The sequence below is a fragment of the Cyprinus carpio genome, chromosome B25, assembly GCF_018340385.1.
Source record: "Cyprinus carpio isolate SPL01 chromosome B25, ASM1834038v1, whole genome shotgun sequence".
Lineage (NCBI taxonomy): Eukaryota > Metazoa > Chordata > Actinopteri > Cypriniformes > Cyprinidae > Cyprinus > Cyprinus carpio.
The window spans coordinates 14,025,342-14,037,889 of record NC_056621.1 but is presented as its reverse complement, the minus strand read 5'-3'; the positions used below and the strand labels follow the sequence as shown (position 1 = coordinate 14,037,889).

At 35.2% G+C, this 12,548-nt stretch overlaps 1 protein-coding gene across 1 annotated transcript in view; it reads left to right on the top strand.

Annotated features, from left to right (window-relative positions):
• The first annotated feature begins 4,259 nt into the window (after positions 1-4,259).
• Positions 4,260-12,548, top strand: part of dock4 (dedicator of cytokinesis 4) — a 69,698-nt gene continuing 61,409 nt past the window's right edge. Inside the window, exon 1 of the mRNA XM_042752713.1 lies at positions 4,260-4,490. Coding sequence (XP_042608647.1) covers positions 4,454-4,490 — 37 coding nt within the window. The 5' untranslated portion in view covers positions 4,260-4,453. The remainder of the gene's footprint in view (positions 4,491-12,548) is intronic.

The window sequence follows — 12,548 nt, the reverse complement described above, 5'->3', positions numbered from 1 at the left end:
TCTTCTCAAAAACATTTCTGCATTACTCACTTAAGTCTGTAACTCATGCTGACTGTTTATTTTTATGTCTGTAATTAATGTTGTGTGTTTATTTGTTGTGATGTAATGTTTACTGTTTGTTTGTTGGTATTAAAAATTTATTGATGGGAAGGTTTTCTCACAGTACAGACACTGCATGCTATATAAAAATATTAATAATAATAATATAGTGATAATAGTTTTAGTCATTGAAAACAAACAAAACTTGCTTGAAAAACACTAAGAATGAATGAATGAATAAAAGTAGATTTAATAATCAGTAGAAAAACATACATATACATATATACAAATACATATTTACTACAACAAAAACACATAGAGTAAAATAACTTTCATTATGCCTTTATTTTTGCATCTTCTATTTATTTGTCACTGACCCAAACACTAACCCTACTTGGTTATTTGGGATTAATGCAATGACTGCAAGCACCAAGAGGGGGCGCTCAAACCTTCTCCATTTCCGTTTGAAATATTTTCAATTTGTAATAGTGGTTTCACATTAATAATATATAGTGTATAAGTGTGAGAGATTACATGCAGTGTTGTAGCAAAATCTCAAACACTCACTTCTCCAGTTTCCACTTCAGAGTGTCGAGGAACTCGTTGACGTATTTTTGTTGTAGTAAATATGTATTTGTATATATGTATATATAATTCAAATAAATATATTTCTAATAAATATCTAATTTTTTATTAAATACTAAATAGAAAACTATATATAGTATTAAATACTATTTAATAAATGTTATATAATTTATAAAACATTTTATATATTAATAATATATAAATAATTACTATTATAAATATTCTTAATAAATAATTCAGAGATCGGGTCTGTTGTGGAGCTCATGTACAAGATGTCAAAACTCAAATGCCAACAAATTCACATTAGGACATGATTTAAAGTTAAGTATACTGGTTCGGAATTCATCAGAAATGAGTTTTTATTGCAAACGACAGTTGTGGGCCACCTGTTTCCAGTAAACTCCTCAATGCAGAACATACATGAGCGATGAGATGTTGTGTCGTCCCGCTCTTTCTGCTGCTGATCCAGAACTTCCTCCTATCACAATATATCAAACTTCATCACAGACTGTGTAGCATTGTAAGACATTACTATAGTGCTCATTATAAATACGGTTCCATAATTGTTGTGAGTCTATAAACAGTTTTTATAATTGGTTTGAATCTCAGTGTGGTGTGTTTGTGGCATTCTGCGTTTCTGAAAACCCGCTGTTCGATTGCCATAATCATCGATAATTATCCCAGACGCAATCTGCAAATGATTTGTGTTTAATAAACAGTGCTAATCCTCTCAGCTCGAGTTTCATCGACGTGCAGCGGGTCACCGAATGATTGAGAAAGGTCACAGCTGCACTGTTAAACAGCTGCTCGCCACACTGCAGAGGTGCTGAGAACGCTGGTTGCCTAGCAACCACAATCGCAGATTTTTGCCTGAGATGAAATGTGTGTGAGATGATTATGTTGACTCATAATATCTCTGCAAAAACAATCTGGGTGGGTTGATGATTTTTGTTTGTGATATGATTTTTATTAGATTCTGTGTTTGTTGTTTACTCAGTATTTTTAGGCACGCAACCATTGTGGAATTTCTGGCAACCCATTTTTTTTTTTTTTTTTTTTTTTTTTTACACAGCAACAGTATTTCAGCTGTTTTATTTTTGCTACGCACTTACAGACAACAAAAAATCAAAATGCTGTATAGTTAAGTATTCAATGTGATATACATATTCAATAATCTTTTAACTCTCAATAACATTTTCAATCTATAAAATTACATTTTCTATCTGACATAATAGGTTTTGTGGGTAGAAAAAATGATTAATAATGAAATAATTATTAACCAGAATCTCTCTTCAAAACCATTTTCATTACATATGAAAATACATACTACAATAATAATAAAAAACACAAATATTCCTTTTTTAATTTTCAATTTTAGTTAAAATAAGAAAATACAGTTTGAAAAGAGAAAACACAAAGTCTTCTCTTATGATGGTGTTACTCATATTCCAGGTTTTCTGCATGTTAGTTAGACTGTAGTTTGTGCTACTGTCTGATCAGTTGTGAGTACTCTTAACCTAATGTCACACAGGATGGGAGCTGATCCCAGAGCAGCACTTGTTATTGACGCTCACCAGTCGTCTCTGTTGTAGCTGCTCCCTAAGGATCCTGTCCTCTGGCAGAGCATCACACAACAGGAAGTAGTGCTCTTGTTGTTCTAAAATGACACAAAGCAGCTTTTTGGTAACTGGAGTCTAAACCATCTAAACAGGCCTTCATAGATTTAGAAGTAAAAGGGCTATTCCCCAAACCAGTATTATTTTAGTATTATTTATATGCTATTATAGTATTTATTGATATTTTGCATAAGCTTTTATTTCCTATTATTAGTTTTATATTTATTAGTATAATTTCTAGCAAATTCTAATTATTTGTTTATCAGTTTTACTTTTAGCAATTGTATATCAGTTGGTAAGGCAGTTTTTTTTTGGGGGGGGGGGGGGGGGGGGGGGTGGTTCTGATCTTTTAAATTTAGCTTCATTTCAATAAACAAAATGTATATTTTATAGCTTCAGTTAACAATAACCTTGAATTGTGACCTAGAATCCATAAACAATTATGGTGAACTAATGGCAGATCATCACCAATATGCCATTTTTAGGCCAGGTCATAGCAGGCTCTTAATTTCTTATTTTTAATTCATTTTATTTGAGGTTTCCACTTTTGGAACCTTGTTACTAAAGTTTGTCATGTCCACATACAGCTACATAAAAAAACCCTGTGATTTTGTTACATAAAAAACATCAAAACTGAATTAATAAAGTAAAAAAAAAAAAAAAAAAGGCAGATTTTTTTAAAGCTTGTAAGTCGCAGAGTTGCATTTTTGTTCTAAATTAAACAACAAAGTGGGAAAAAGTTCCAATGTGCCAAATGTGTGACAATAATAATTCAATATAATGTTTAATGTTAAATATTATTAAATATATTTTGATTTTTGAATCTACAGTATATGTAAAATATAATGTCTTGTTCATTAAAATTAGTTAATAATTAAACATAGTATAATAATTAAACATAATTCTGTGATTTTTACATCATGTTGACTACAGTGGGACAGAATAAAATCACTATTTTAAGGGGTGGATAAAATTGTATATGTTTTATATCAGATGAACAGATTCAGTTTACAAAAAAAAAAAATGCTTTTAAATATTTTATAAATTGTTTTTGGCATTAGTATTGAAAATTCCATGACTATTACCTAACCATATTACGGACATCGCTGGAGGAGGTGCTCGGGGAAACAAAGCGGCTCAAGAATACAATCCTGCTTAGCCGACAATGAGAGAAGACACAATATTCACACATTTAATAAAACATGATGCACAAATATCTTTGTGTTTTAATAAATCCATTCTGGGTCATTAATTCAGTCTGAAGTACTGTCTCATAAATCCCAGACCTCTCAAGATGTCCAGCATTCACACAAACAAGCAGCTGATTCACACAAAATGACGCTGTGACTCATGCAAGTTAAACAGCATGTTATCCTCTAAAAACCTGATACATGTTTGCTCCTAAGTGCACTTTATGAGTTGTTTTGCCCTTTTCGAAATGAGCTTTTGCAGTGACAGATTAAAGGGTCGCTGATCATCTATTAGATTAGAAGATCCATATCAACAAACTTTACACTTTAACCACCCACTCCTTGCTGAGAAAAACAGCTTCAACTAATAAGGTCTGCTGGTTTTAGCTGGCCTTGTTAGGCTGGTCTGTTCCTGGTTTTAAAGTATGTTTGGCTTTTTTCCAACTGGAAGACCAGGTAGACCAGCTGAAAACCAGCTTTCAGGGCTGGGAGATTAGTTCAAACCAGTTTGACCATTAGAGTCCAGAAAAGCGGATGACAAACTTGCATTAATGTAATAATTTTTTAAAGCATGTTCAGAAAAATAAACATATAACTTGCTAAATATTTAAAAAATTAGATATACAGGCAAATAAATCAATATAATATAAAATCTCTGCCAATATTAATAATTCCGTTAATCAACCTGTCAAACTTGTGCTGCGCATCTGATCTGGGCGGCTTTGGTTTTTTTTTACCTAAATCACGTGACCTGGTGAATGACGCACTGACCAATCAGCGTTGAGCCGCCGGTTACTGGGTGTTTGTAGTTCTCCATCCAATCTTTCGCATTCATTTCCTACGTCTCCCATGAGTCACTGGTGTTTTTCTTCAGGGCTGAGAAGTGTGTTGGATGTGGGATGCTGCTGCTGTGGCTCTGCCCTCAGAACAATACAGTGCAACCCCTGTGTAACAACAATATGGAGAGTATCCGCCGTAATTGCCCTGTTTTATAGCACACTTTCTTTTACTTGACGCGGAAAAATGTGGATACCGACTGAACATGAAAAATATGGCGTTGGTAAGTAATATATTTACATTATATTGCCGCATTGTTAATAAAACGCAAGTTAGATCGCTGCAGGTGCGATAATGAGCCGTGACATCTACAATCTGATGGCAGATGAAATGTCACATAATTACCCGCTGATTTAAAACCTTGAAGGCAAGTGACAGAATAATGCTTATTTTTTTATTGCATATATATATGTGTGTGTGTGTGTATATATATATATATATATATTTGAAATAATTATTTATGATGTTTTCCTTAATTAATTTGAATGGTCATCTTAAAAATAATTGTTGCAGTAATAAGAAGAAATAGCCGCAGTAAAAGCTGTTCTTTTGTTTTCCTTCATATAGACGCTCTGATTCATTTACTGAGAAAATGATTTTAATTCTAAAACCGAAGCAGTACGGTTTTATTTGAGAAATAGAATGTTCATTATCTATTCTATCTATTATTACATCAACAGCAAACACTAACGTATTCGACTTACGTTTTATTTGTATTTATTTATGTACATTTTTGTTGACATATTAATGTTTACATTTTTACATATTTATTGCTCTATCTATCTATCTATCTATCTATCTATCTATCTATCTATCTATCTATCTATCTATCTATCTTTGATCTGTCACACACACACACACACACACACACACACACACACACACACACACACACACACACACACACACACACACACAGAGAGAGACCCTTTATGTACATATTGATAACTGATTAATTATTCACTAAATTGTTTAAAATAGTGCTTGTTAAGTGATATCAAATTTTCTTTTTCAAGTTGAGCCAACCGCATAACCTCAGTGTTATTATTTTGATTTGTTATTTTTTTGTAAGTTTGTTGTGACAGCAGCTGACAGTCTGAAGGATGCTTTTTGGCAGTCTGGAATCTGCTCATCTCTCATTGGCTGACGGGTAGAGATGGACATAAAGTCCGTTGAGCAGTTTGAGGAGTGCAGCAGTACAGTGGAGTTCACATGGGCTTCAGGTCTCCTGTGATCTTGTTCACTACAGCTTTACTCAAATAAACAGGATGACATTTGGTCATTTCTTCACTTAGAAGGAGAGAAGGTCAGAGCAGAGAAGAAAGGTAGTTTGAGGGGGCAGGGAACGTGGGACAACAAACAACGCCTCTGTTTTTCTGTTCTTAAATTGCAGAATGATATAATAGAAAATAGCAAAATCATTTTCTTTTTTTTTCATGATAGCCAAAAAACACATCTGGAGCATATTGCAATAGGATATGGCAAAATGGCTGAATATTACAGTTCTGCTCTTTGGAAAGTGTACACAGCTACCGAAACCTTTATCAGTCATGAAATATGGATGGAGTCCAGGCGAGATGGCACACACACACACACACACACACACACACACACACATAAATGCATGCATACACATTTGCACACAGACGTGCACTGTAATCTTGGCCTCTCAGCCCTTTTGGTTGCAAATTCAGCTTAATGAACCATCTGCTATTTACAGTAAATGTATCATTAAATGCAATGGCATTTCAAACAAGAATGTGTCTGTTGATCATATTAGAATGTGTGTGTTTTTTATTCTTTAACAAAAGTTGATTTTAGTATTTAGGGATATTTGTTGGAATGAGATAGGGTTGTTAATGGTGATAATTTTGTAATTATTTAATTGAATGTTTGACTTGTTTTTTTCTATTGTGGGATTCAAAGGGAGAATATTTGAAGGTCTTTTTTATTCCTGCAATTAGAGTAAATGGGGAATGGCTTGTTTAAGCTTCAAAAAGGTCCCAAAATTGCCCTAAAAGTATCATGAATGTAGTCCATATGATTTGTGTGCAGTATTCCAAGTGTTCTGAGTTAAAGGAATAGTTCACCCAAAAATTTACTCGCCCTTAGGCCATGCAAGATATACAGTAGATGAGTTTGTTTGTCACTTGCTCACCAATGGATTCCCTGCAGTGAATGGGTACCATCAGATTGAGAGTCTAAACAGCTGATAAAAACATCACAGTTATCCACAAGTAAATAACACGAATCCAGGCAATCAATATCTTGTGACGTGAAAAGCTGCATGTCAGTTTATAAGAAACAAATCCATCATAAGATGTTTCAACTCTATCCATTTCTCCAGTGAAAACTTCATGAATCAAGAGAGAAATATGCACAGATGAAGCATTGATTATAAGTAAAAACAGTTCAAAACAGTTCTAAACAAATCTGTCAGTAGATTTTGATGTGAGAGGACAGCAGGAGATGGACTTTTTCACTGGAGGAAGCGTTATAGATTATTTAGAGGTATTTTTAGAGGTATTTTAGTATTACAAACACACAGCTTTACAGTTGACAAGATGTTAATTGATGAACTGGAGTGGTGTGGATTACTTGTGTATTATTATGATGTTTTTATCAGCTGTTTGGACTCTGATGGCACCCATTCACTACAGAGAATCCGTTGGTGAGTCATCTTTAGATTTCTCCACATCCGTTCCTATTATTCAAGCAGTGTTACGTGAGAAATAAATGTCAATTTAAAGCAATAGTTCACCCCAAAATATAAATTCTTTCATCATTTAGTCACCCCCCATCATTCCAAACCTGTATGACTTGCTTTTAAACATCTTCTTAAAAACATTTGAACAAAAACAAGAAGTTTTAAAAGTCAATGAAGTCCAGTGTTGTTTTAGACACCAGTGACTTTCATTGTACTATATGGATGAAAACAATCCAAACATTCTTCCAAATGACATACGCATTTTTATTTTCGGTGAATGTTCCTTTGAAATCACGTGATTCTGAATGTCATCTCTGCATCCCTGCTGAATTTGGACGTTGATCGGCTCGTGATAAAAACCACCATGTGGAATCTGCAGGGAACAGCTGGGAACAGACAGTTTGACAAGTCCATATTGGTTTATAATTACGCCATGTTCTGAACATTTAATAAGTAAAGTGAAAGCTAATGTCACAAGCACATAATACTTTTCTTGTTACTTCTTGTTTCCAGACTCCCACATGCACATCAGTACCATGTCACATCTCTTCCAATTGGTGAAGAAATTAGCGTAATTAAAACATCCACTACTTCACTTACCACCAGCCCAAAAAATTTTCTTCGTCAAACTATTTAGCGATGTAGTCGGGAATCAGCGCATCCTGTTCCTGTGCTTCTCAGCTCAGATTTATGATGCCAGCACTTTCGTCATACAAATGAGGCTCTTGCTTTTCTTGGGCTCCTACTGTGCCCTGGTCAACAGGCACGCCACCACTCCGAGAAAGAGATTAGATTGACAGATAAAGCTAGAAGAGGCCTAGTCAGCTGCTAGATCTGTGAGGCGTTGGTGGGAATTAAATGAGACTTCTAGAGCACACATAAGCTCTGTTCCCAACCCTAGCGAGCATTTTAAGGCATCATGGGATGCAAAAGCTGTTTCAAAAGGTTGGCAGCGACATTATGCTGCCATCTAGGATATCTAATTTTGGCCGAATCCTAAGCTAGCGCTGCATGTGTCCTTAACAGACAGGGCCATCCCAAAATTCATTGCAGCAGACTAGGTAAAAAAATCTTCCAAGCCATGTTTGTGTGCAGGGTATATATTGCGTTATATATACCAACTAACCCCCACCCCCCCTACACACACACCAAATTTAATTTTTCAACTCAATCACACAGTCAGCTGTCAACAAAAGTCATAAAAAAAATCATTGTTGCAATCGGTTGCGGGACGGTCAATTTTTGAAGGTGCTATTTTAATGAATATTTGTATGCTACGTATATCTTTTTGTGCTTATTAAAGTAACACATTCTTATAGCAACATGTTAATGTTAAGATGCTGTCTTTGTAGGAAGTAGATGGCAAGCTCACTAGGTTTTGGAACACAGCTATACTTAGTGTATGCTGACATATACTTAAAGATTTGTGAAAGCTTAAAGGTTTATTGCCCATAGCGAGCTTTCACTGTTCAAATAGCTGCATCTCGCAACAAGGTGTAAAAGTGTCAGTTGTGAGCTCTTTGAAACTGGTGATGTAGGAGCGTATTTTTAAAAATATCCTGTCACTGCAAAGACTCAGTTTAGAGAGAGCAGGATATAGATTTAAATCATTCATGCTTATAACAATCTCAGCAGCTCTTTTTGCATAATTCATTGTCATGTGTGCAGAACTCATTTCTGCATGTTACCACTTCAATAACATACTACGCTCTACGTTCTCTGTCACTGCAAAAACAATCATTAGGGGTTTATTCTTTGGTACAGTCAGCTCATCCAGCATCCTGTTGCTAGTATCCACTCATATTTTACTCACCCCCATAATTCCATTCACCCTCCAGAAGAAAGCAAAAAGAAGCCAATATTGGTTTCATTTTTCTATGGCCTTGCCAGGAACAGGAATCTCTATGGATTTCAGGCTTTAGATTCTTTAGAGCTTTCTTCTAATATATCTCATGGGTTTAAAGCGATAGTTCACCCAAAAATGACAATTCTGTAATTGTTTACTCACACTCATGTTGTTCGAAACCCATGCTGTTTTTTCTGTGGTACACAAAAGTGGATTTTTTTGTAGCAAATACAGCTCATTCCCAACAACATCTGGTCATGGTAATAAATCTGAAATAAAAAAGCACAAAAATGGTCCAACAAATTCATATTGTACACTATTTTGAGATTTCCCAAAGATTATATTTAACTGTTATTAAGGTATTAGTGTTTTTAAAGTATTAACTTTAAAGTTAGCATGAAATGAAAGTTTACCCTGTATATTTTATAAATGCATGTTATCATGTGTACATTGCAAATGATTCATTTATGGATATGTTTCATGCATTAAAAAAATACTAGTTTGCTCAAAAATGATAATTTGCTAAAAAAATTCACTAGAGGAAGTTTTACGGAAAATGGACATGTATTTTGGCCAGAAGCGAAGGTTTAAAGTTAAAATGCCTAAACGAGAGATCTGTTTCTTATGAACATGCAACTTTTCTCTTCACAAGATGTTGATTGATGGGCTGGAGTTGCATGGATTACTTGTGGAGTAATGGATTGGTATCCATTACTGTTGACACCAATATATTAAAAGAATATTGTAAATCGGCCAATTACTAATAAAAGCATGGAAAGTGCTCTTTGTTTACAGTAGTTGAGTAAAGTTTTTTTTAGACCTCAACAACAATTATTGGCAGTTGTAGATTTCGTTAACATGCGATTTTTTTAAATCTCCAAAGATAAGAACTGACCGTTTGCATCTGTCAGGTAGTTTACAGTGTGACTTGAACAGTTGTGCTCGTCGGTTGCTGTCAAAACGCATGTAGAGCATGGCTGTCTGTGTGGGAAGGGTTTGAAAAGGGCACTAGCTCGCCAAACTGCTGCCTTTGTGCTTGTTACCATCTGTCAGAGATCGTCGGCTGTTTTTCATAGCAACCATGTTGATAGTCAGGTGAATTTACTCTCACCTACAAGTTGGAGAAGTTGCATATGGTTTGTTTTTCTCAGAGAAACCTGTGAGGCCGTACTTGACATGGAGAATGAGAAGTTATGTCAGATTTATTTTTGCCATGCTGTTGGACAGACCCAGTTGACAGGCTGGAAATATGGTGCATTCAAGTCCTCCTGGGAAGTTACAGCATCAGAGTTCAAGTTACTTTGGTTGGAGCAAAATGGCAATTTATGTTTTCTACAAAATAATTTGGCAAGATTTTTAAAATCTACTTCTACAAAATGATGACTAAAGAACCCGCATCAAGTGCATTTCTGCTTTTTCATGCTTTTATTCTATTTATGAAGGTACTGTAAATTGAATTGTTATATATTCTATTGTAATTGTACAGCACTAACGTATTTTGAATGTATAACAAGCTAGTTTTATTGCAAATGAAAAAAAGTAATTAATTTCAACAAATTTACCATCAGTGCCGATTCTGTGTCTATTGTGTCCGTCCTATTTTCTCACTGACACCCAACTGGTGTTTTTGGAGAGGCTAGCAATAGCAAGCTAGCTTTGAAAGCATAAGATCTCAACCTTCCTTCAAATCACTCTCTAAAGCCATGCCTCCTCCAAAACACATGATCAGAGGCTAACTAGCCACATGATGAGAGACGGCATTTGTGGAGGGTTGAATGTAGGGCTGCAGGATATATCTGAGATGAGTGGGGCAGGGCTGAGAGCCGTGGGAATGGAGCGAGGCCGGTGTAGTGAATGATAATGAGTGTACCACTCACTGTTCTTGAGTCCCACTCCACGGAGGAGCTCTGGAAGGATAAAAGGAGGAGTGACGACAGTGTAAGACGAGAGAGGACCAGGCCTGGACTATTTATGTTGTTTTGGTTCTGTTTGTTCGTGGCAGTCATCCATAAGGGGCTGCCGCGCTATTTTCAGTTTTTTGTTTTATTTATTTGTTTATTAAAATTGTTCAAATGTTCGCTGGTTCCCACCTCCTTCTTCCTGATCTATGAATATCGTTTCAGCATCGACATCGCAATGTTCGCATCCGCAATAGTCACATTACAGAATGCGCTATGTTTAGTATACTGATAGTTTACTGTTTAGTAGGGCTGCACGATTAATCGAATGCGATTGTCATGTGCATTTTGTTAGTAAAGCAGGTTCTGTAATCAGCAGTAAATCATCATCATGTGCTTTCAGATGGAGCAGCATTTACTACACAAAGCCATAGTTTCCTGACAAGTTACGCAAAAAAATATGATATCATTACGCGATTATGAAATCGAAGAAATCGTTCACGATAATGAAAGCTGTTTGCATAGCTTCTAAGTGAACTACGGCTCTGTGTAGTAAATGCTGCTCCATCTGAAACCATGTGAAAATACCACATTTAAATCCTTCTGTGAGAGGATGTGGCTTTCTTACACAGAATAAGGCATGCAACATATTTCATAGTATTCTAAGCAGTGATAAAGGCATTCCATTATAAATATACATTATTTTAATGAAAATTATAATAATAATAACTCAGATAAACCATATATTATCATAATCGTGTTTTTATTAGTCACGTTGAATCAATAAAAGCAGTTAAATCTTCTATCTAGCTACTGCTATAGGAATTTCCTGGGTTTCTTCTGCGAGGCACATTTAGAGTTTAAGCGCGAGAGCGCCTTCTGGCCTTCCGATGGAGATTTACTGCTCTAATTGTGATTTCGATTCCATTCGATTTATCGTGCAGCCCCACTGTTTAGTATTCTGTTTTCTTTGCTCTCACACAGACACCGCGTCTACACTGGATGCGACAGCTGTCACGTAGTGCTAACCCGCACCGCAACATCTAAAGTCTGCCTACACAAGACAGATTCACGTGAACACTGAATTCTGTTAACTTCCACATGTAACTGCTTCACAGCAGTTTAATGTTCCTGTTGCTTTCCATTGCTAATCATGTTAATCAAACAACAAAACACAGAGAGAAAAATCACTTTTGTAGCTTTAACAGATTTATAAGATTCAATTTATACAGTGAAGACTTTGCAGTGTTATTTTACATTTGATTATTCAGTTTCTGACATGATTAATATTAGACTTACCTGAAAAATATAAAACACTGTTTATTTCATTGTTCTATTATATTTATCTTGTAATTTGTTTATTTTCTATGCTGATTTGCTCACCTACAAAATCATCCCAATCATTGATATGGCCTATTTTTTTTTCAAATAGAGCTATTCAAGTCATCTTTTTTTTTTCTTGTTTGTTTTTTTTCTTCTGCATATCACAATATATATAACAGAAAAACAAAATATTGCAATGTGAGTTTTTTTAATATCGCGCAGCTCTAGTTGAATGCAATGCTGTCAAATTATCTCATGTCTCATTCACCGGTGAGAAAACATTACAGTACAAAGTGCATAATATTACAATAATAATGCTGCTTTTTCTTCTAGGTTTGCAATATCGTTATGTATTGTGTTGATTAATTGTCATTTCTGATTAAGTTTGGTGTGTGGGGTTATGCAAATGCATATGTCGACAGGCTGGTAGGACAGCCTATCGTAGCCCTCACACTGAGGAATATGATTGGATGAACATTTTATGGTCCTTTCTTTGCCTTTCACAAA